The sequence below is a fragment of the Colletotrichum lupini genome, chromosome 5 (assembly GCF_023278565.1).
Source record: "Colletotrichum lupini chromosome 5, complete sequence".
Taxonomy (NCBI): Eukaryota; Fungi; Ascomycota; class Sordariomycetes; order Glomerellales; family Glomerellaceae; genus Colletotrichum; species Colletotrichum lupini.
In genome coordinates this window covers 850,256-873,214 of record NC_064678.1, presented here as the reverse complement: position 1 = coordinate 873,214, position 22,959 = coordinate 850,256, and the positions used below count along the sequence as shown (strand labels likewise).

General features: G+C 35.3%; 6 protein-coding genes across 6 annotated transcripts; 3 read left to right on the top strand and 3 right to left on the bottom strand.

Moving 5' to 3' along the window:
- Positions 1 to 5,047: 5,047 nt before the first annotated feature.
- On the top strand, positions 5,048 to 5,242 carry CLUP02_09689 (uncharacterized protein; the record flags this gene model as incomplete). Its single annotated transcript, XM_049288667.1, has 1 exon — positions 5,048 to 5,242. The coding sequence occupies one exon, from the start codon at positions 5,048 to 5,050 to the stop codon at positions 5,240 to 5,242; it is 195 nt and encodes a 64-aa protein (XP_049145811.1).
- A 137-nt stretch (positions 5,243 to 5,379) lies between these two features.
- CLUP02_09688 (uncharacterized protein) lies at positions 5,380 to 5,577 on the top strand (the record flags this gene model as incomplete). Its single annotated transcript, XM_049288666.1, has 1 exon — positions 5,380 to 5,577. A coding segment is annotated over one exon (198 nt), but the record flags the coding sequence as incomplete, so codon positions are not given.
- Positions 5,578 to 6,227: 650 nt separating this feature from the next.
- CLUP02_09687 (5'-nucleotidase domain-containing protein) lies at positions 6,228 to 8,000 on the bottom strand (the record flags this gene model as incomplete). Its single annotated transcript, XM_049288665.1, has 1 exon — positions 6,228 to 8,000. One exon carries the CDS (start codon positions 7,998 to 8,000, stop codon positions 6,228 to 6,230), a length of 1,773 nt encoding a protein of 590 aa, XP_049145809.1.
- Positions 8,001 to 8,728: 728 nt separating this feature from the next.
- CLUP02_09686 (uncharacterized protein) lies at positions 8,729 to 18,574 on the top strand (the record flags this gene model as incomplete). Its single annotated transcript, XM_049288664.1, has 11 exons — positions 8,729 to 8,807; positions 8,849 to 9,083; positions 9,193 to 9,349; positions 9,415 to 9,512; positions 9,566 to 9,653; positions 9,779 to 9,881; positions 9,986 to 10,098; positions 10,161 to 10,298; positions 10,365 to 10,538; positions 18,170 to 18,293; positions 18,393 to 18,574. The coding sequence occupies 11 exons, from the start codon at positions 8,729 to 8,731 to the stop codon at positions 18,572 to 18,574; spliced, it is 1,491 nt and encodes a 496-aa protein (XP_049145808.1).
- Positions 18,575 to 18,611: 37 nt separating this feature from the next.
- On the bottom strand, positions 18,612 to 19,560 carry CLUP02_09685 (uncharacterized protein; the record flags this gene model as incomplete). Its single annotated transcript, XM_049288663.1, has 2 exons — positions 18,612 to 18,659; positions 18,727 to 19,560. 2 exons carry the CDS (start codon positions 19,558 to 19,560, stop codon positions 18,612 to 18,614), a joined length of 882 nt encoding a protein of 293 aa, XP_049145807.1.
- A 670-nt stretch (positions 19,561 to 20,230) lies between these two features.
- Positions 20,231 to 22,810, bottom strand: CLUP02_09684 (fungal specific transcription factor; the record flags this gene model as incomplete). Its single annotated transcript, XM_049288662.1, has 6 exons — positions 20,231 to 20,492; positions 20,528 to 21,387; positions 21,457 to 22,277; positions 22,341 to 22,447; positions 22,532 to 22,715; positions 22,774 to 22,810. 6 exons carry the CDS (start codon positions 22,808 to 22,810, stop codon positions 20,231 to 20,233), a joined length of 2,271 nt encoding a protein of 756 aa, XP_049145806.1.
- Positions 22,811 to 22,959: the final 149 nt, after the last annotated feature.

The following is a 22,959-nucleotide window of genomic DNA, read 5'->3' as shown; positions in this document are numbered from 1 at the left end:
TAGTATTTCTTTTTAAGTATTAAGAGAATAGGCTTTTATCTTATTAAATTTACCTTTTTAACTACCTCTGTATCCGTTATTGAAAGGACCTTTTTTTATTATTTATAAATAAAAGCCTACTTATTAAAAGCTTTTATTATTTTTTATTTATTTAGCTTCGTATATTTTCTAAACGTTAATAAGATAAAAAAAGAGTAATTAACGTCGTCGATTTTATTATAATTTAATTTATTAATATAAGGGGTAAGATTTTCTTTATTTTTTAAATTCTTTATAAGGGATAGATACTCTAGGCCGCTATTTTAATTACTATTATTAAGTTCTATACTCCTAAATCTATCCTTATATATAATAAGGAATTAATTAAACTAATAAAAACTAGTTTTACTATTTACTACCCTCGACTTTTTATATTATTTATATAATTTTATATACTCTTCCTTAAAGTAATTGCTTAATTAATATCTATTCTTTTTATAAATATAATATTACTTTTTTTATTACCCTATTTATAAATTAAATTTTTATTTACTTAATAAATCTAGGCCCCTTTATTAATAATTACTATATCTAGCCTCTTTTTTTATATATTATATATTTAATTAATTTAATATTATTAATAAGGGCCGTTATACGCTTGAAAATAGGTTTAGCGTAGTATTTTTATTTCAATATTAAAGCTAAATCTTAGCTTTAAATAAAGCGTCTCGTAGTTTTTAGGTACTTAATATAGGGTTATTTTTACTTTTAATATGCGCTATATTATAATATAAAAATATTTAATTTTTTATTTATTAGTTCCCTTATTTAGCTAGGTTTTTATTAATTTATTAATTTAATTAATAAGCTTTTTAAAGATTTTTATTTATAATTTACTTTTTATTATCCTAGTTATAAATATATAAAAAATTACTTATAGCTTAAATAAGAGCTCTAGGTTTTTATTATAAGTTTTAAAGCGGTTTTAAATTATATTAATAATACTAAGAAAGTCGTTTTAATTAAAATAATATACTACTTCGTAATAATAATTAAAAGCTTTACTTATAAGAATAATATTAATTACTAAATAGTATTAATATTCTCTAATCTTAACCTTTCTATAATAATTATAAAATATTATTAAAGCTTTTTATAAGACCTTATACTTCCCCTTAGAATATAATTTCTTTTTTAAAAAGATCTTTTTAAAGTTTATAAATTATTTTATATTTATTATTATATTTTTAATATTTATATACGATCTTTATGTTATTACGTATTATTAATAATTTTAAGTCGTTTATTTCTTTTTATATTAGCCGATTGGTACCGAATTTCGTATTAATAATAATAACGAGCTATAGATTAAAATAAGTAAAATCGTTAATTATTATACTTCTAATATTATATTTTACCTCTATATATTTTTTTATAACGATAGACTACTATTAATAATTATAAAAAGAAAATTTATATCGTTTACTTTTTTTTAAATTCGTTAAAGTAATTATATACCTTATTAATTTATACTTAGCTTTATAATACGAATTCCTTTTTTATAATCGTTATTATTAGAATTTTATATAGTTTTTACGATTATAACTACGCTAATAATACCCCTCGTAAGTAGAGGAATTTATTAATTACTTTTATAATTTTTAAGTTTATACTTATAAACTATTTATTTAGTTAGTAATTAAAGTCGTTTACGAATTTATAAAATAGGGGTTACCCTTATAGCCCCTTTCTTTTATAAACTTTAGTTAAATAAATTAATACTACGTTAATTTACTTATTATTAAGCTAATTTACGATTTTATATATTTACGTTTTTTAACAATCCGGGTTAAAATTTATTTATTTATAAAAGATTAGGATTCTATTTAAGATCGGGGTCTTTTTCTTTTTTTTTACTTTAACTTACTAAGGGTCGTACTCTAGCTCGTACTTATATTAATAATTATTAACGTATTTAATTTTAATAAAAATATATTTAATTTACGTACTAGCCGTAATAAATCTATACTTTTACTATTTAATAAATTTATTAAAGTTTAAGAAATTCCTACTTCTTCTTACCGTCTTTTTATTACTCTCGTTTTTATTATTTTTAGTAATTATTATTACCTTTTTAAATTACTAACTATTATACTTATTAAGATCTTCTTTTTTATTTAATATAAAAAGGTCGGTTTTAATAGTTCTTTTTTTTAATAATACTAATAAACGTTTATATTACTATAAGAAGATATAATAATTAGTCTTAGGATTTTTATTAATAACTAACTTTTTATTATATTATATATTTTTAGGTTTTTAAGCCTCGTACTTTTTATAATTTTTAAATAGCTTCTTTCTTTAACTTACTTCTTTTAGGGTAGGATTTTATAAAAATAGTTAAAAATAGATACTAAACGGCCCGTAAAAAAGCTATATAAGCTATTAAGTATAATTAATAAAATTAAGCTCTTTTTTTTATAAAGTTATAAATGTTAAGGAATTATTAAAAATACTTACTTATTATTTATATTTAGTAAAGCTAAATACTTTAGAGATTTTTTTTATTACTTCTTTATACTCTATTTTATACTTTTTAAGTAGTCTTTTTTATAATTTAATTATAGTTAAATAATTATTACTTATTAATAATCCCTTTCATTACTTAGTTAATTTTTTAAAATTAATAATCTCGCGCCGGGAGTAGTATAAAAAAAAGCCCTTTAGTAATATTTTAAAAGATTTCTTTTTCTTCTCTTTAAATCCTTATTTTCTTAGCCTTTTTTTAAATTAATAATAACTATAATAGGAGGTTATAAGACTATTTTAAAGTAGCTACTTTTTTTTTAAATTAATTTTTAATATTTATAATACTCTTAACTCGATATTATTAAAAATTTTAAATCCCCTTTTCCCTTATTAAACTATTTTTTATATTATATTCTTAAATAATACTTAGGAAGTAATTAAGGGGGTTGTATAATAGTTTTTTTTTCTAGCTTTATAAGTATAAAAATTAACCTTAACGGAATTACGCTTTTAAAAAAATAATAATAATATAGTATACTTTTTAATTATATAATATACGTAATATACCCTAAGTACGCGCTTAATATAATATAATAATTTTAATACGAAAACTACTATATAATTCGGGATAAGTAAGCTACTCTTTATATAGTAGTACCAGTTAGAAAGGTTAATAATAAAAGTCGGCCGTAATAATTAGCTATAATAATCGGCCGTAATAATTAAAAATAGCCCTTAACTATAGAGGTTCTAAACTTTAATAACGACGTAGAGGTTTTTTAAAAAAGGGCTAAATAAGCTAATATTTATTACTCGTACTAAAACTTATAAAGATTTTTTTATCCTTATCGCTTGTAATATTACCTAAAGCTACTCTCTATTTAAACTAAATAAATTTACTAAATAAACTTATTAATATATAAACTACTACTCTAAGTTAATAATTAGTAAGCTAAAGATGCCCGTCGATAAGTCTACCCCTCTCGGGCTAGGCGCCCTCTTTAACTAGCTTAATACTATAGCTATTATAACTAATATAAGTACGCTTAAGGATTAGTAAAGTACTTTTTAATAGTACGGAATTTAACTAAGTAATAGTACGAACGCTATAAATAACTAAGCTAATACGGATATTAAAATCTATTATATTAACGCTAGCTAGAAATCCCTTTAATACGGGCTATATTATAAATATAAAGGAATATATAAAGGGCCCCTTAACTCTTAATAAAAAAGAGTATATAATATAAGATCTAGCTACTTACGTGGGCTAGTACTAAGAGGTCTTATATATATTAAAATAAGTATAGCTCGCCCTTTAGATAGGCGGGGGAAGGTTAGGAGTTAATAAAAGGAAGATAACGGTCGAGTTAGTTAAGTTTAATTAATAATTAGGTATAGAGCGTAATATACCTAGTTTTCCTTAATACGTAATATATAGTACGGCCCTAGCGGATTACTCCGTTAGGGGGATTAAGGGGGTTATAAAGAGATCGTTTAGATCGTAAGCTTAAGGTTATATTTATAAAATCTTCGTAATAATAAACTTTTTTATATATTATAAATTTCTTAGCTTTATAACTCTTATATAGGTTCTTATTATACGTATTAAAAATATTTATATTTAAAAAATCCTTTTTTTTAATTACGTAGTATTTTGTATATTATATTAATAAGCTCGTCCGTTATATTAATTAATTAAGTAAGTAGTTACTTCGGAAGTATTTTTTTTTATTAATTTAACCAGTTAATTTTTAATTACGGGTCGGTTATAAAAAAGTTATTTAATAAAAAAGCTACTTAAAATAATAATAAAAAGCTAGTTATTTAAATAGTTTTATTAATTAATATAATTTAATATAATAAACGTTAACCTCTTATAAATAATAAAGGGCTATAATTATTTAATTCCGTATAGTATTTAAGGATCGCCCCTTTTTGTTTATTTTTATAAAGGTAATTAATACGAATTTCTTATCCTATATAATATTAAGAAGTTGTTTTTTTTATATAGCGAGATACTTTACTAATTTATAATAATAAAATTTAATTATTAATTAATATTAGTATTTTTATTATAGAATAATTAGGTCGAACCGTAGTTAATAAAAAGATTAATTAAACTATATAAATATTTACGTAGTAAGTATAAAAAGGAGGTTCTAATTATAGGTTAGGCTAGTTATAATAATCGTAAATAGGGCCCCTAATTGGCCCCTGCGTAGTCGGCCGTATGCCGTGGTTAAATTAGACTTCTAATCCGATAACAATAAATACCAGGGCTCCGAATGATTCCATCGCTTCTACGTTAATTATCTCGCTCCTGGGGTGATGCCAGACGTGGACGACGAAAGGTCCCCGCGGTGCAAATGCTATTCTAAGGACTGGATACCGGAGCTTATGGCACGCCAGGCCGGCGACTTGGAGAAGGCTCGTTTGCTACTTAGAATCAAAACTGAGAATTAGAAGCGTGGAGGGACAAAGGACTCCTGTCCGGACAGCCCAAGATGGCCTTTGAATATGGATCAGTGGCAGCCGAATGAAGAATTGCTCGACTTGTTTAGGCAAGCAGGGAGAAAGGCTCATTCAAAGGACGCGGTCATCATTCGACACGTACACCATCATAGACAGGACTATATCATGGAGGAGGACTAGCTGTGGCATCTGTGGAGTCGAGTCACTTGCGACCATGAGACGGGCAGCGCTTATACCCAAACAAACAAATCAAATATGAGGTTCATATTTGATTGTTTGGCTGATTTCTCGCGCCATAGTTGATTGTTTGATAAATTTGACAAATATTTGATTGATTTGACTAATAAGTTATCATAGAGTAAAGCTGAATATTAGACGAGTAAATGGTATAGTTAGTGGAAGCGGCACCGTAGGCGACGAATTTTTTGGGGCGGCTCCACTTTGATTCCGGAGGTCCGGTGTTCGAATCCGGGTCCGGGCGGCCCCTTTTTTCCGTATTTTCTCGGTATATTATTAGTATATTCGGGTCTACCCTTAGATTCTAGATTTGATCAAATATATCAAATATACGGGCTAGAATATTTGATTGTTTGACTCGCTGAAATTCCTATATTTGACTGTTTGTTTGACTTATTTGTTTGATTGATTTGAATGGGTATGTGCGCTGGAGACGGGACCACTGTTTTGAGATGTCAACTTTGTGATATTACTCCAGGCTACTTATGTGTCGTTAGCATCAAGATCCACCAAACTGGACGACAGTTTGAACAGACATTTGGAGCTGAGAAATCGTTTCGTCGTCTACCGGCCCATCGGCCCTTGATGAGGTAGAAAGTGACGTACTAAGAGTCAGGATCTAACAGCCAGGCTGGACTGAACTTTGGACCCAAGTAGCCTTGCCTACCTACGAACCCGACTGCCACTCCGTAATACCTACCTGCCACTGTGACAGCTTGATAAGACAATGGAGATTACGGCTGTAACTCAAGATACATTAATACATGTACGTGTCGAGGACACACGGTCTTGAAGATATCTCATCCCTCATAGTACCTCATAAGAGATTAGACAAAAGAACCCAGTCTTATGATTGGAGGAGCTTGCCCTTGGCAATAGTGTAGCAAGATTCACACAATCATGAATGCATGGCAAAGATTAATTGGCGGAGAACTTTTGATTATTTTTACTCATACATCTACATCATCCGCATCATTACAACATTACGCATTTGTCGAATCTCAGCTTTACATCGCCAGCAGGGCCAACAGGGAAAGACCCACGGCGCCAATGCTGACGGAAACCATGCTAGCGCCGCTAGAGCCAGAGGTAGAAGTCGGGGTGGCACCGGTACCGGTGGCAGTGCCGGAAGGAGTGGACGCAGTGCCGTTGGTTGCGACAATACGGCCCTCGATCTTGGCCTCGACGGGGCTCTTGGCCTCAACATACTGAACGAGGACCTCGTCCTGGGTATCAAGGGTCACGAAGTCAGTGGTAGCGACAAAGATGTTGTCACCGCCACCGGCCAAGAAGTCGAGCGTGACGACCTTGTAGTCCTTGGCGTCATCAAGGGCCTCGCCGCCGACCTCGACAGAGACGAGCTTGGAGCCGTTGTTGCCGGCCGGGTTGTATTCGATGATGATGTTCTTAGAGACCTGGAAGAAAGAGGTGATGGCCTCCTGGTTGAACTGGTTGACCTTTGTGACTGCACCCTCGAGGATCTTGCGCAGGTCGGAGCCCTTGTAGGTGATCTCGACAATGGAGTTGCCAAAGGGGAAGGAGGTGAGCACCTCGCCGCGGGTAATGTTGCCCTCGTCAATGGTGGCGCGGATGCCGCCGGCGTTGATGAGCGCAAAGTCGGGCGGGCTGTCGGCGGAGGAGTTGAGGCGGTACTCGTACATGGCGTCGGTCATGACGTTGCCGAGAATGCACTCCTGCTTCTGGCAGAGGGACTGGTCGAGCTCGACGTTGGAGACGCCGACGACTTCGGCAGCAAAGGCCTCGAAGGGTCCGCGCCACGACTCGATCTGGGCCTGTAGGGCGGCGTCCTGCTCGGTGGTGTTGGTGAGGTGGATAGGGCCGCCGTGGTAGGCGAGGATCTTGCCCTCGGCATCGTAGGTGACGTCGATGTAGCCGACGTACTCGCCCCAGCGGTATGCAGTGACGATGAAGACGTCGTCGCCGTCCTTGTTCTGCTTCACAGTCGGGTAGGGGCCCTCTGCGTCCTCCATCGAGCCGAGGAGGGTGTGAGAGTGGCCGCCCATGATGAGGTAGAGGCCGGTGGTCTGCTCGGCGAGCTTCTGGTCCTCCTCGTAACCGATGTGAGTGATGGCGGCGATGCGGGTGATGTTGGTGGTGGACTTGATGTGGTCGATAGTGGACTGCACAGTGCTCACGACATCGAGGAACTTTGTGCCCTCGCCAGGGGAGGAGATGCCCGGAGTGGTGGTGGTGGTGACACCGATGACGGCTAGGCTTTGGTCCTCGAAGATGTGGTAAGGCTTGATGGTCTTGTTAAGCTTCTCGTTGTCGGAGACAATGTTGGCCGAGATAATGGGGAACGTGAGGTTCAGCAAGAAGTCACCGAGCTGGTCGTCGCCGCCGTCGAACTCATGGTTGCCGAGGGTCATGGCATCGAAGCCGAGCTGATTGATGGTCTCCGCAATCTTCTCGCCCTTGTAGAAAGAGTAGAAGAGCGTGCCCTGGAACTCATCGCCAACGTTGAGCCACAAAGAGTCGTTGTACTGGGGGCGCAGCTCGTCGACGGTGTGCTTGATGCGCGCGTAGCCTCCGTAGCAGCCGCGCTCGGGACGGGTGCAGTCGGTGCCCGAGGAGGAGAACTCGTCGAGATGGGCGTGCACATCGTTAACATGGAAGAAGGAGATGTTGTAGTTGCCCTCGGCGTCGATGCCACGCTTGGAGAGGCGAGACGAGTAAAGGTGGTCACCGTCTTCCTTCTCGGGAACTGCAAAAGCGGCGCCGGCCAAGGCCAGAGCCAGCGTCGGGAGAGACTGGCGCATTGTGAGTGAGGGGATTGCGAGTTTCGGAAGGTGGGAGGCAAAAGAGAGAGCTCAAGAGGCCGCAAACAAGCTCGACCTGATGTCAAGGTTGCGCGAGAAGTCAATTAAGCCTTCACGATGCCACGGCTGAGTATGCGCCACGCAGAGTTCTTGGAGGGGAAGAGGAGGAAAACTTTCTTCTACTGACGATCGCAATTCTCCTCTTTCCGGGTTCCTGGAGCTACCCGCGCGAATATATACAAATTTTTGCTTCTGCCCAGAGCTTGCGGGCAGCAATTGGAGAGTGGAACAAACAAGAACCACATGCGATCAATTGTGACGGCGGTGGCACAGGCAACGCAGCGCGACAGCTTCGAACGGGGGGTCTGCATCTCGGAAAGCATCTCTCTCTGAACGCTGAGTGGCTGGATAGACACGACAAGACACCAAAGAACCCCCGTTGTAGGTTCTTCTGGCCGCATGCCAAGACATTGGCAAAGTGGTTGATGCCGGGAAAGACAGCTTCTTCGGTGATGAAGTAGCATTTGCCAAGAGACGCGGACAGATGAGGGGTGAGATACACGTTGCGGTGGTGGTTTGGATGATTGGCTTATCAGCGGTCCCTTTGCCTCTTCTGGAGCACGCGTTGGCCCGGCGGAGGCCCTTTGACTTCTGTCATGGAGGGACGGGTCTGGGGGACCTGAACCGGGGTTCATGATTTGGTAGGTCGTGTAGTGTTCCTCCGGACGATGCCATGCGACTCGCGGCCAATGTACGGTCAGTTACGCATCACGGTCTCTCTTCAGCTCGTTGGGCTTTCCACAAAGGGTGACCGAGAAAGGGCTTGTCTGACCTGTGGACGGATGCAGCCGAACCTGTGTTGGCAACTGGTGTGGCGGGCAGAGTTCATCGAGCTTTGCTTCTCTATCCGGTCCCGTGTCATCACTTGCTTGCATGGGTACCGCATGGCGAGAAGCCTCAACTGGTTCGGTGTGAAAAGAACACCCTGATGAACATCTGCGGAGCAACTAGACGCTCATCATGGAGACCAATTGATGCACTCCAGAGTGCCTGCAGAGCGAGACAGTCCCTCGGTAACACGACGTGACCTTGATCCAGGTCTAGGGTGGCAATTGTACCCATGGCAAACTCACCATCATGTTGTGCCAGGCCGGCTTGGCCCCCGTCTCCCTTGACTCTGACTGTCTGACAGTTCGTCCGTCCTTCTGCATCCATCCAAGCTTCAGGCAGCGTGCGTCTCGTCGCGTGGAGTGACTACCTGGAAAAGAAACTTGACGATTCCCAAAATCTTTCCCACCATCGCTTCACCCCCGCCGGCTTGGGATGGACAAGGACTTCTGGGCTGGGCTGTGGGGTTCGGAGGAGCAACAAATAACGTTAATCCAGTCACTGTCCAATCCCACAACGCGCTTAGGAACTTTCTCTGATAACGTTGGGGAGACACCTAGGCCGAAGACGGAAGGTCAATGTTATTGCGCTGACCTCCGCTCCGCCTGTCGAGAACTCGCGTGCGTGTGTTCAGCTGCGATCCCGGCGAACGAGGCTGGGCCAGCTGCTGCTCCGAGCTTGCGCAATGTTGTGGGTTATTGGTTCCTGAACTCGGAATCGCAGAAGAGAGCCAATATTCCCAGCGATAAGAAGGCCTTCGATATTGTGGCTGCTTCTTCCCCGGGGATGAGCTACCCTTTCAGGGCAAGAGAGCACGCGAGCCTATCTCTCTCGCTCAATATTCCGATAGGAAGCTTTTAAGACAGGAACGGATGATGGCTGTGAAGCAGACGGATGTCGCCGAGGAGCGGCCCTACAGCTGGGGTTTTGCTGTGCCTAGTCGATGCAGCAGTATGGCGCAGCGAGAGCTTGGAAGTAGATATCAAATGTGTAGTGAGACGGCGCATGCTATACGCAATTGAACAAGTATCACAGTATTCGTACGAATTGATGTCGCGTTGATATGCGGTATCTCATGACATGGGTACTCCGTACAGCTCTAGAGGATAAGAGGGCGGGCAACCGGCGGGAATGTGGGGGAGGTCCGGAGATGCCAGCGGAAGTCCCGACTTATCGGGATCGCCCGATGCAATATTTGGCCATACTCCATGTGAATAAGGTAGTAACATATCCAATGGATGATAATCTGGAGGTGATGCTCAAGATTAAGAGCGAACCCAATCCACAATTCTGCTTTGGAAACTGTCGCATGAAGCCGCCCGCTCTAGTGACAAGAAAGACGGTGTGAACAGACAACGTATCAATGACAGACCAGGGAAGCTCAGATTCATAACCACATACGACAGAGGAGTGAGATAACAACTCCATTACTCAAGTGACTAAACATCAAACCAAAAACAAATACACACTCTGTAGAGTCTCAAAGTGATATCTGACCCTAATTCTTCCTACTCTTGCGCACTTCATGCTCGTCTAACCGCTGTTGCACTGCACTCTTCCATCGCCATTCACCTAAAGGCTCGAGCACGAAGAGCACGAGAAGCACGTGCTATCCTTCGCTCCCGCATCACGACACCGTCTATTGAAGTCGTCTTTATCGATCTTCCACTTCTTCGTTATATTTTAAAGCTAGTGCTATTAGTATCGGATTAGAAGTCTAATTCGACCGCGGCATATAGCCGACTGCGCAGGGGCTAATTAGGGGCCCTATTTAGGATTATCGTAACTAGCCTAACTTATAATTAAAACCTCTTTTTTATACTTATTATATAAATATTTATATAGTTTAATTAATCTCTTTATTAACTATAGTTCGAACTAATTACTTTATAATAAAGATATTAATACTAATTAGTAATTAAATTCTATTATTATAAATCGGTAAGGTATTTCGTTATATAAAAGAGACGACTTTTTAATATTATATAGAATAAGAGATTCGTATTAATGAATTTTATAAAAATAAATAAAAAGGGGCGATCCTTAAATACTATACGGAATTAAGTAATTATAGCCTTTTATTATTTATAAGAGGTTAATATTTATTATATTAAACTACGTTAATTAACGGGACTGCTTAAGTAATTAGCTTTTTATTATTATTCTAAATAGCTTTTTTATTAAATAACCTTTTTATAACCGGCTTATAATTAGAAATTAACTAGTTAAATTAGTAAAAAGAAATACTTATAAAGTAATTACTTACTTAATTAATTAGTATAACGGACGAGCTCGTTAGTATAATATAAAAAAGTACTACGTAATTAAAAAAAAGGATCTCTAAATATAAATACTTTTAATAAGTATAATAAGAACTTATATAAAAGTTATAAAACTAAGAGATTTAGAATATATAAAAAGGTTTATTATTATAAGGATTTTATAAATATAACCTTAAGCTTATAATCTAAATAATCTCCTTATAGCCCCCTTAATTACTCCCTAAGTATTATTTAAAAATATAATATAAAGGACGGTTTAATAAAAAAAGAGGGGATTTAGAGGTCCTAATAATATTAAATTAAAAGTATTATAAATCTTAGAGATTAATTTAAAAAAAAGGTAGCTATTTTAAAGTAGTCTTATAACTTTTTATTATAATTATTATCAACTTAAAAAAAAGCTAGGAAGATTAGGATTTAAAAAGAAAAGAAAAGAATCCTCTAGAATATTATTAAAAAGCTTTTTTTTATATTAGCTCCTAGTACGAGATTATTAATTTTAAAAATTAACTAAATAATAAAAAGGATTATTCATAAGTAATAATTACCTAATTATAATTAAGTTATAAAAAAAACTACTTAAAGAATATAAAATAAAATATAGAAAAGTAATAAAAAAAAAGATCTCTAAAGTATTTAGCCTTACTAAGTACGAGTAATAAGGGAGTATTTTTAATAAGTCCTTAACGTTTACGATTTTATAAAAAAAAGGGCTTAACTTTATTAATTATACTTAATAACTTATATAGCTCTTTTATAAGCTACTTAGCGTCTATTTTTAACTATTTTTATAAAATACTACCCTAAAAGAAGTAAGTTAAAAAAAGAAGCTATTTAAAAATTATAAAAAGTACGAGGCTTAAAAAGCTAAAAATATAAAAAATAATAAAAGATTAGTAATTAATAAAGATCCTAAGACTAATTATTATATTTTTTTATAATAATATAAACGTTTACTATTATTATTAAGAAAAAGAACTATTAAAACCTACTTTTTTATACTAAATAAAAAAGAAAATCTCAATAAGTACGATAGTTAGTAAGTTAAAAAGGTAGTAATAATTATTAAAAATAGTAAAAACGAAAGTAGTAGCGAGACGATAAGAAGAAGTAGGAATTTTTTAAACTTTAATAAATTTATTAAGTAATACAAGTACGGATTTACTATAGCTAGTACGTAAATTAAATATATCCTTATTAAAATTAAATACGTTAGTAATTATTAATATAGGTACGAGCTAGAGTATAACCTTTAGTAGATTAGAATAAAAAAGAAAAAAAAAGAACCCGATTTTAAATAGAATCCTAATTCCTTATAAATAAATAAATATTAACTTAAATTATTAGGGAACGTAAATATATAAAATTATAAATTAGCTTAATAATAAGTAAATTAATACGGTATTAATCTATTTAACTAAAGTTTATAAAAAAAAGGGCTATAGGGGTAACTCCTATTTTATAAAATCGTAAACGACTTTAGCTATTAACTAAATAAATAGTTTATAAATATAAGCTTAGGAATTATAAAAGTAATTAATAAATTCTTTTATAAATAAGGGGTATCATTAGCGTAGTTATAGTTATAAGAACTATATAAAATCTTAATAATAATGATTATAAAGGAGGAATTCGTATTATAAAACTAAGTATAAGTTAATAAGGCGTATAATCGCTTGAATAAATTAAAAAAAAAAGGTAAATAATATAAACCTCCTCCCTATAATTATTAATAATAATCTATTATTATAAAAGAATACATAAAAATAAAACATAATACTAAAAGTACGATAATTAATAATTCTACTTATTTCGATTTATAGTTCGTTATTATTATTAATATAGAATTTAGTACCAATTAGCTAATATAAAAAGAAATAAACGACTTAAAATTATTAATAATACGTAATAACATGAAAATCGTATATAAATATTAAAAATATAATAATAAATATAAAATAATTTATAAACTTTAAAAAGATCTTTTTAAAAAAGAAATTATATTCTAAGGGGAAATATAAGGTTTTATTAAAAACCTTAATAATATTTTATAATTATTATAAAAAGGTCGGGATTAGGGAATATTAGTATTATTTAGTAATTAATATCGTCCTTATAAGTAAAGCCTCTAATTACTATTATAAAACGGTACGTAATCTTAATTAAAACGACTTTTTTAGTATTATTAACGTAATTTAAAGCCGCTTTAAGACTTATAATAAGAACTTAGAGCTCTTATCTAAACTACGAGCGATTTTCTTTATATTTATAACTAGAATAATAAAAAGTAAATTGCGAGTAAAGAGTTTTGAAAAGCTTATTAATCGAATTAATAAACTAATAAAAACCTAACTAAATAAGGGAATTAATAAATAAAAAATTAAATATTTTTATATTATAATTTAGTATATATTAAAAATAAAAATAACCCTATATTAAGTACTTAAAAACTACGAGACGCTCTATTTAAAGCTAAGATCTAGCTTTAATATTAAAATAGAAATACCGTACTAAACCTATTTCTAAGTATATAATAGCCCTTGTTAATAATATTAAGTTCATTAAATATAAAAAAAAAAAAGGCTAAATACGGTAATTATTAATAAAGAGGCCTAGATTTATTAAATAAATAGAAATTCAACTCGTAAATAAAGTAATAAAAGAAATAATATTATATTTATAAAAAGGATAAATATTAATTAAATAATTATTTTAAAAAAGAGCGTACGAAATTATATAAATAATATAAAGAGTTAAGGGTAATAAATAATAAAACTAGCCCTTATTAATTTAGCTAATTTTTTATTATATATAAGAGTAGATCTAGGGGTATAAAACTTAGTAAAAGTAATTAAAATAATAATTTAAAGTATCCGCCCCTTATAAAAAATTTAAAAAATAAAAAAGATCTTATCCCTTATACTAACGAATTAAATTATAATAAAATTAACGATATTAACTACTCTTTTTTTACCCTATTAGCTTTTGAAAAATATACGAAGCTAAATAAATAAAAAGTAATAAAAGTTTTTATTAAGTAGGCTTTTATTTACGGATAGTAAAAGAAGGTTTTTTAAATAATAAATATAGAAGTAGTTAAAAGGGCGAATTTAATAGGGCTAAAGCCTATTTTTTTAATACTTAAAGAGAAGACGTTACTTTTTAAAATATTTAAAAAAAAAAGAATATAGTACTAAGTAAATCTAAGGATAGCTAGAGGGGTCCTTTTTATATTACTTAGATTACTTAACTACTAAGCTCGTATAAGTGTTTTATATAAATAAAAAGTACGGCTTAGATAACTTTTAAAGGATTATTTTAAATATTAAGGTATTATAATAGTTAATAAAAAGAAAAGGGTAATTCTAAGTGCTATAGAAGATCGTATTAGTAATATTTAATATATTAATAGTAAGTATTACGAAAATTAGTTTTAGCCTAAGTAAGGAAATCGTTACCCTAAGTATAATAAAAATAGAGTCGTATTTTAAAACGATAACTTTTTATATTTTACTTATTAATACCCTATTTCTTTTATATTTAAAGAATATAGATTAACTAGGTATTATATTTAATAATACAAGGAATAGAATTTTTAATAATAAGTATTTTAAAATAGTTAAACGACGATAGGGGTATACGTTTATAAGGCTTATTAACGATACGAAATTAATTAATTATTTTATAAAAAGTAAGTTTAAATAACTATACTAGAGATTTAGGTACTTATTAGTTACGAGGCTATATAACTTTTTAAAATAATTAAGTAATAATAATATTAAAATAGGGGCGCTAGAGTAGTTAACGAAAATATATTATTAATACTAAATAAATGCGCAGAGCCTATATAAATTTAAGTTTAAATTACGTAATAAGCTTAATTTTAACTAGGAAATCGTTGTTAATATTCTCTATTTAAATAGTTAGTTAGTATTATATATAATTAACGTAGTTATATTTTTTTAAGTAGGGTAACTTTTTTAGGATTTATAAATAAAAATAGTATAGATAGCCCTATAAAAAAGCTAAATTAATATATACTAAGGACTATTAAATAGTATTAGAACCGCCGCTAATATTAGTTTTAAATTAGTAGAATTTAAAGAAAATATAATAGCTTATAATATATAACTAAAAGTCGTACTTATTAAAGCGTATTATAGTATTAGAAAAGTAAAAAGGGTATACTAATAATTAAAAAAGGCGTTTAGAATTATTAAAAAGGAAAATCCCGATTTTACTAATAATAAATATTTCTAAATAATACTTAAATATTATAATAATATTATAGGGCCTAACGGGCTTATATTAACGCTATTAGTATTTAAAATATATTTAAAAACGACCTCGGCTTTATTATTATTATTAAATATAAATTAACAAGCCTAAGTAATTAAAAAAGTAATACGGGTACTACGCGAATTAAGTATAAAAAGGTAAGTTAACGAGGTAATTATTATATATAATAGGCCCGATATAAAGGGTAATTTAGATATATTACTAAATTCGGATATATAAATATAATACGAAATTACTTAATAATAAGCTAGGCTATATAAATTCAATTTTATTAACGAGTGCTCTTATATAGTTATAAGGGATCGTAATTAGCTTCTTAAAATATTAATTACGGTAATTAAATTATATTATAAAAATCTTAGCAAAGTAATTTTTAAATTATAAAAAAGAAAAAGCTAGGGAAAACTATATAACTTATAATAAAGGCTTAGGGAATTATTCTTGATAAAATCGTCGTAGTAGTATTAATAAATAATAATAAAAAAATTATTATTAAAAGGGTACTAATATTACTAATAAGACGTTATAAAAAGCTATAATAATAAGCCCTAATATAGTAATTTATTATTAATAACGAGGTAATTAATACTTTTTATATAGTAAAAAAGAAAGCTAATTTTAAATTAGTAATTAAATTACGTAAAGAAAGCGTAATTATAATTATTAAAAAGCTATATAAGGGATTAGATCTTATTAAAATAAATACTCTTTATAATTAAGGGGTCTATTAATTTATCCTTTATAACCTAAAAAAGTATATAAACCTCTATATATTTAAATTATAAATAGTTCGTAAGATTAAAAATAAAGGAATACCCTAGCTATATAAGAAGTTTAAATACGTAATTTAGGGGTACGATAATATTAAAAAGGCGACGTTACTTATATAATTGCCTACTATATAGCGCTATAGCTAACGATTAATAATAATATTAATAGTATTATTATAGAAAAAGGGATATAAGATTTAAAACTATAATATTACCTAGGCCTATACCTAATTAGCTATAGGGCTTATAAGGAAAATCCTAGCCTATTTACTAAAGAAAATAGCTAATAAGTATTTAAAAAGTATAATTATTAAAGTACTTAAGCTATTATATAGGCTCGTAGAATTAGGTACTTATTAATAAGCTACTTATTACTATTTTTATATCAATTAATTATTAATAGTTATATTTATATACGACCCATATTTATTAGTTTCTAAATATAAAAGTAATTAATTTAAGATCGTTAAAATATAGATTAATAATATATTAGGTCTATTTAATATTAACTTTATAAAGAAAGAGGATAAAAAGCTTTAAAAAGCGGGCTTTATAATAAAACTAAAAGAGGTCCTTATAATAAATACCCCCCTAGTATTTAATAATAAGATTTTTATTATTAAAAAAGAAACCGTCGTTTTTTAATAAAAAGAATAAGGTAAAAAAATTAACTTCGTTAATTTAAATATAACTAACGTTAAGAAGTAGTATAAGGCTAAGCTTATATAAGGGGTATATATTATAAATATATATTAGCCTAAAGTAACTTTTAATTACGTTAGGGTAGTATAAGCTATAAATCTAACTAAACGAGATATTAAAATACTTAATAAGCAGCTTAAATAATAATAAATAAATCTCGATCGAGGCCTTATTTATTACTTAATTAACTTAGTAATTAATAAGCTTTATATTTTTATTAATAAGTTATTTACGAATAATAATAACTTTGTTTCGTAATTAGGGTATATTATTATTTTAATTAACGAGAGTATAAATAAAAGCGAATTTACTATATATAATAATATAATTTACTACTTATTAACTAAAAAGAAGTAAGTAACGAGAAGTATACTTATATTAAAAGTTTATAATATAGTTAATAGCGTTAACTTTACTTATATAATTTCTATAATACTAAAGAAGATTATTAATTAACTTAGCCTTTTATTAATCCTAACGGTTATTTATACTAATTTTTACTGATTATACGAATACCTTATTAAATTAAAAAAAAAAAAAAAAGAGGCTTATAATTAATATTATAGCCCTTAAGTAATTATATAAAAAGCACGAGATACTTAAGATCCGTTAAATTAATAAAAATAATAGCCTTATTAACGCTTTTATAAAAATAGTACTTAATAAGGGGTTAAAGTAATTTATAAGTAATAAAAAAGTTAATATATAAATAGAAAAATAAGTTATATAAAAAGAATAGAGAAAAAGAATAAAAAGAGATAATTTAATAAACGGACCCGAGGTCGAATTATACTTCTAATTATAATAAATAAATTAAAAAAAAAAAGAGAAAGTTAATATTAAATTAAAAGTTTAATTTAATTATAATATATAGCTAACTATATAGGGGCTAATTAGGGGCCCTATTTATAATTATCGTAACTAGCCTAACCTATAATTAGAACCTCCTTTTTATATTTACGTAGATATTTATATAGTTTAATTAATCTCTTTGTTAACTACGGTTCGAACTAACTACCCTGTTATAGGGATACTAATAGTTCGGGACGGTTGGGATTCCCGTCTTGGCCCTACTAGCTATACCAACGCCACATTTCACATGGTATGATCTTCGCGAGTTTACTATTTCGCAACGAAAACGAGCAGCAAACTTCCAATAATTTGGCATACTGCAAGTTGCGCCACACCATATGACGTGTGAGAGGCCGTAGCTGTGAACTGTTCACAGGGGCGGTGTAAATTCCAGTGGGGTTTTCTTGAGACTGCGCCCTGGCCTCTGGGCGCCTACCGGCTTGGCAGTGATGATGATGACTGCAGCCTGCAAGGGACTAGCCTGATTGGGGAAAAGATTGGTAAGACTTTGAGAAGGAATTGATCTTTTGTCTACTAGGTACTCCAGTTTTGCAACGGGGTTGTTTGAGAGGTTACGATAGAGACTCTTGAAACATAAGGTCAGGTGGTTTCGCCAGCAGTCAAAATGGTATCAACCATCGTGAGCCCCCATGCCACACTTGAGAATGCGACATCGCGGCGGCCGCTCACCACCTGTCCGGAGATCAATTTTGGACAGAGTGAAAGTCCATTTGAATGGGTATTTGTTAATACAAGGCTTCACTGGAAGCCTAATAGCTGAGGCTTCACCCCTGTCTGTTACCCTTCAAGTTCCGTGATCAATAGTTCTCGGCCTTCAAAACAGCCTCGAGGCGCGGTATATCAAACTGTTTCGATGTAAGCTTTGCGGCCGAGGGGTGATTATCGGACTATCGATAGCCCGCAACGACTTACCTCGATACCGGCTTTAGTATTCCATATCGTTACCTCTTTGGAAAAGAGCATGTACGATAGATTCTCATCCAGGTTGAGTGCCGCGCTATCCAGTTTTGTTTGCGAAGCCCGAAGGTGTGTGATGGCTGACCCGCTGTCATTGAGCCACAATTTGATGACAGTATTGACGATCGGCATGTCCGCTCCACCAAAGTAAGGCCTCACATCGGCGCCTGGAATAGGGACGTGGATACTGGCATTATAAATCGTTCCGGCGGGTAAGGGTTTGATCAGTGCATCCGCCAGATTCCTCGCAAACGTCTCGTTCGATGTAGCATTCTTCGTAGCCATGGCCCAGAAGAAGGCGACCGGAGGCTCGTTGCCGGGTTTCGCCGGAGGTTTCGGGGCACCCGCCGTGATATTGGTCAGGAAAGTCTCCGTCGCAATCATCGACATGGCAACTGGGAAGTCGTTGAAGTTGGCTCCATCAGGACCGATCACCGTCTCGGTGTAATTCGTGGAGGGTGGGCCCAAGAAGGACGTCGGGGAGCTACTGTATAGCTCGGCGATGTCGTCGCGGCCGACGTAGACTTGGTTCGCTACGCTATTGTTTGCACCGAAGACTCCGTCAAAGACATGGCTTTGGATGTAGGCTGCGGGGAAGGAATCGTCTCGAGGTGCGTTCCATGACTTCTGCCCGTGAACTAGTGTATGGTAGTACAGATACTCTTTGTGCGTGAGACCAGAGCGGCGACGGACTACGGCGAGTTGCTTTGGGAGAGACTGCGCCTGAGCGGAGATGATCTGACTCGCAACTAGGCCAAGCAGGAGGCCGATGGGTGAGACTTGAACCATCTTAGCAACTCCGGAGAACGAGATTGAAGGTTGGTTTGATGTGATATCGATACAAGAAGAAAGAAGAATACTGGCGACTTCCAATCTCAAGTACTTACCCTTAAGGTCGAGCTTAGGTTGCTGAACCCCTCAGCCGATCGCTCATCCCTCCCGGTGGGGCCGGGCAGCCGAGGCCATAGGAACACCACCTGCCTTGAATGAAAGCAATCATTTGTATAATACGATCGTTATGACCCATACAGAACAGATCGATTCCTGGGTCTCTAGAAGAAGCCTCGCTACCGAATTGATCAGTAACCACATGGAAACCGCTTAGGAGCGAGACTCCGGCCGCATTACTCGGGTTCCGGAAAGTGGGTGGAATGACACTGCATCGCGACTAAACTTAATTAACTCCTGCACGTATTTGATCTGGTGTATCGTTGAGCATGGTCCCGTCCGCCAGTAAGAGCGAAGCTTTCGGGAACGTATGTTCTGCAGTATAAATACGCTTAATTATTCGGATTGCAACCTCTGTTGAGACGAGAGCCAGGGGAGCTCTAACATCTTGGCTCGCTAAGCCGCTCCTTACGAATTTGTTCACCGCTTTGTCAGCGGGAGCCGCTTCTTATGAGCTCGGCATCTTGTCAATCGCGTCTTTCCTTAAAACCGCCACGGGTATGCTCGACTCTCACAGTTCGTGTTGTAATCCCTCTTCCTGCGACTTGGTGATGGCGCATGAGCCGAGCCACATGAGCCACATCATGAAGTCGGACGTTCTCTGAATGCGCGCACTTTCTTCACGTGTTGAGGCCCGCGGTATTGATACACGGATTGCGTTAGCGGCCGAAATTAGAAGCTCGAGATCGAGCTGGCCGTCTGCATCTTCTGGGTGTATGATCATATTGAGAAACAGAGCAATGGCCGCATTGGTGGCGTAAAATATCAGCAGCCTAGGAACTTCATTAGTTGCTAGACATCCACCCACACAAGAATATTGGCTGCGGGTATGGGTTCAATGATGCTTGAGGAAGCCGAAGGGAATATGATGACTAACCAGAAGCCTTCATAGGAGAAGGTATTCATACACACCCGCAGGCATCGAAGCGTCGATCTGCCGGCTTCCATTGATAAGTCATAGCTTGAGTGAATGACCCTGTGAAGGTCTTGGCCCCCGTCGCCAATTATCGTATGTGCATCATATCGTCTGACTGTGGTATGAACGTAGATCATCAGGTACCAATACTCTAGAAGAAGGTGAAAATATCGTCGTGCATGAGGTGGTTTTGTTTCCGGCGTTATTAGAAGAGTATTTGACGAGACTGAGAGAGCTGGCCGAAAGTCCACCGGAACTGACAGACGCCAGCATTCAATCTCGTCATCTAGTTCCCGAATTGAAATCAAGAGACGATTGTCTTTGTTCCTCAGGGCTTGTGCCGAGTAAAGTAGCCGATATACCTTCTCTTTGAGATACCCTAATTGAGCGTCTCCCGAGAAGTGCGGTGTGCGGGCCTCATCGCTTGATGCATCTGAATGGTGGAGATACTCATTAAGACCACGTAGATAGGTGTAAGAGCTCAGGTAAGTTTCTGGGACGGTGAGATCACAGTAGATGTCAGCAAGTAGTGGAGGCTGTCCTGTCCGTAGGGACAAGTCTTTATCCGACATGTAGCAAACCCAGAAGAGGTTCCTAATATGGCATTGTCTTCTCTCAGACAGCGGGATCTCTCCTGTAAGGGTTTTCAAGGGCTGATAATGGTGCCCGCCGAGTGCACCCACTGTACGGCAGGCTCCTGGCAGTAGCGAATCGGCGTCTTGCCAATAACCGCATAAGAGACGTTGCACATGCTTGACTCTAGATTTAGTTTGCTGATCATTGCATGAACTACTGAAAGCCAATGTCTAGGATCGACTCACTAGTAACAGGGTTGTTTGCAACGTTGTGAGGCTTGCATATCCGACAAGTTGACTGAGAAGATAGCTGGCTCTGGCTGCGCTCTCATTGCCGTCTAGCCCTAAGGAACCAGGCTGAGCGTCTGGTAGTAACGTCATGAGACTGACGACTCCGAAGACGCAGGCCCGGGCAGCCAGGCGAATTGGTAGAGGTGAAATATTGTCGGGGTCTCCGTAAGCCTCGTTGATTGTCTCTTCGAAGAGAACTTTGTCAATGAGTGGGTATCTTAAGCGGAAAGATGAAATGAAGTACGAAGACAGAAGCTCTCTTAAAGAAGCTCGATCCGGAAGTTGACAAAGATCTGACGAAAGTTGCGCGTGTCTCCTCGCGAAAGGTGATGGCTTTGGTGTGAATATTTGAAGTTTACTCCAATCGATGGTTTGACCAGTCTTGGAGGAAATCCATCTACGCCCATCTTCGGAGAATGCGTGGATGCCTCTGAAGAACCAATTGGGACCGACATAGCTGCCGGGCCCATCTACTAGTGGTGTTGTGTAAGTATCATCCACACTGGTGGGGGTTTGAGAGAAGACCAGTGGAGAGAGTGATTGATCGGAAAACGCAATAGAGTTCTGAATAGTTGCTTGAATTGGACTTTGGACAGATGCTGAGTTTGAAATCTCCTCAGATACGGATATCGCTGGAGTTGGTTGGCCTTGATTAGGGGTGTCTGCCTGAGTTGGTTGCTGAGAGTTCGCCTTGGCTAGCGCATCTTCGAGCTGCTGTATGCGATTGTTGAGGCCTTGGACGTCGCCCAACGTTACCCTAAGAGAAAGAGCCGTTACTGGTCAGCAAAGGCGCATTATAGGGACATTCTTGCTTTGGAGAGTGGTTGAGAGTTACTGACTTGGCTTTCCTCTTCCTCCGTGGCGCATCGCGGTGAAAAGTGCATTCGGAATCATGATGGCTGCACCAGTCGCACGGAGGGCCCTCTGCAGGGATAAGACATTGGATCTGGGATAACAAAGCACATAGATCAGCAACTGAGTTTGTTCTCCCTTTGAAATACAGGTGACTTCAGTGACCTCACTTTTCTACGATAGCAGATATCGCATGCTCGCTTTGGTGGCATTTTGGCATTGATCAGCGTTCCCCAGGAGCCGGTACTTCTGGCAAAGCTGCTGGGGCTTGTTGGTGCAAGACAGCATCGAATTGGACACACGGAGCAAACTCAGCTCCGTCGGCGGCCATGCCCCAGGTTTTGAAAGATCTCGTATCATGACTAAGCGGGCACAGCATGGAGTTTGGCTCCGATTACAAACGGTTTACCTTCATCTGACATAGAGGCTGGGCACTAGACCAAAATGGGACGGACATGATTCAAGAAACGGGTTGATGGCCATGTTCTCCATTTCAAAGCTTTGGGGACACATCCATCTTCCGAAAGAATTGGTATAAGAGGCATCTGCATATATTAAGAATCGGCCGCTTAGAGACTGTGTTGGAAAAGCAGCTCAGATCTGAGA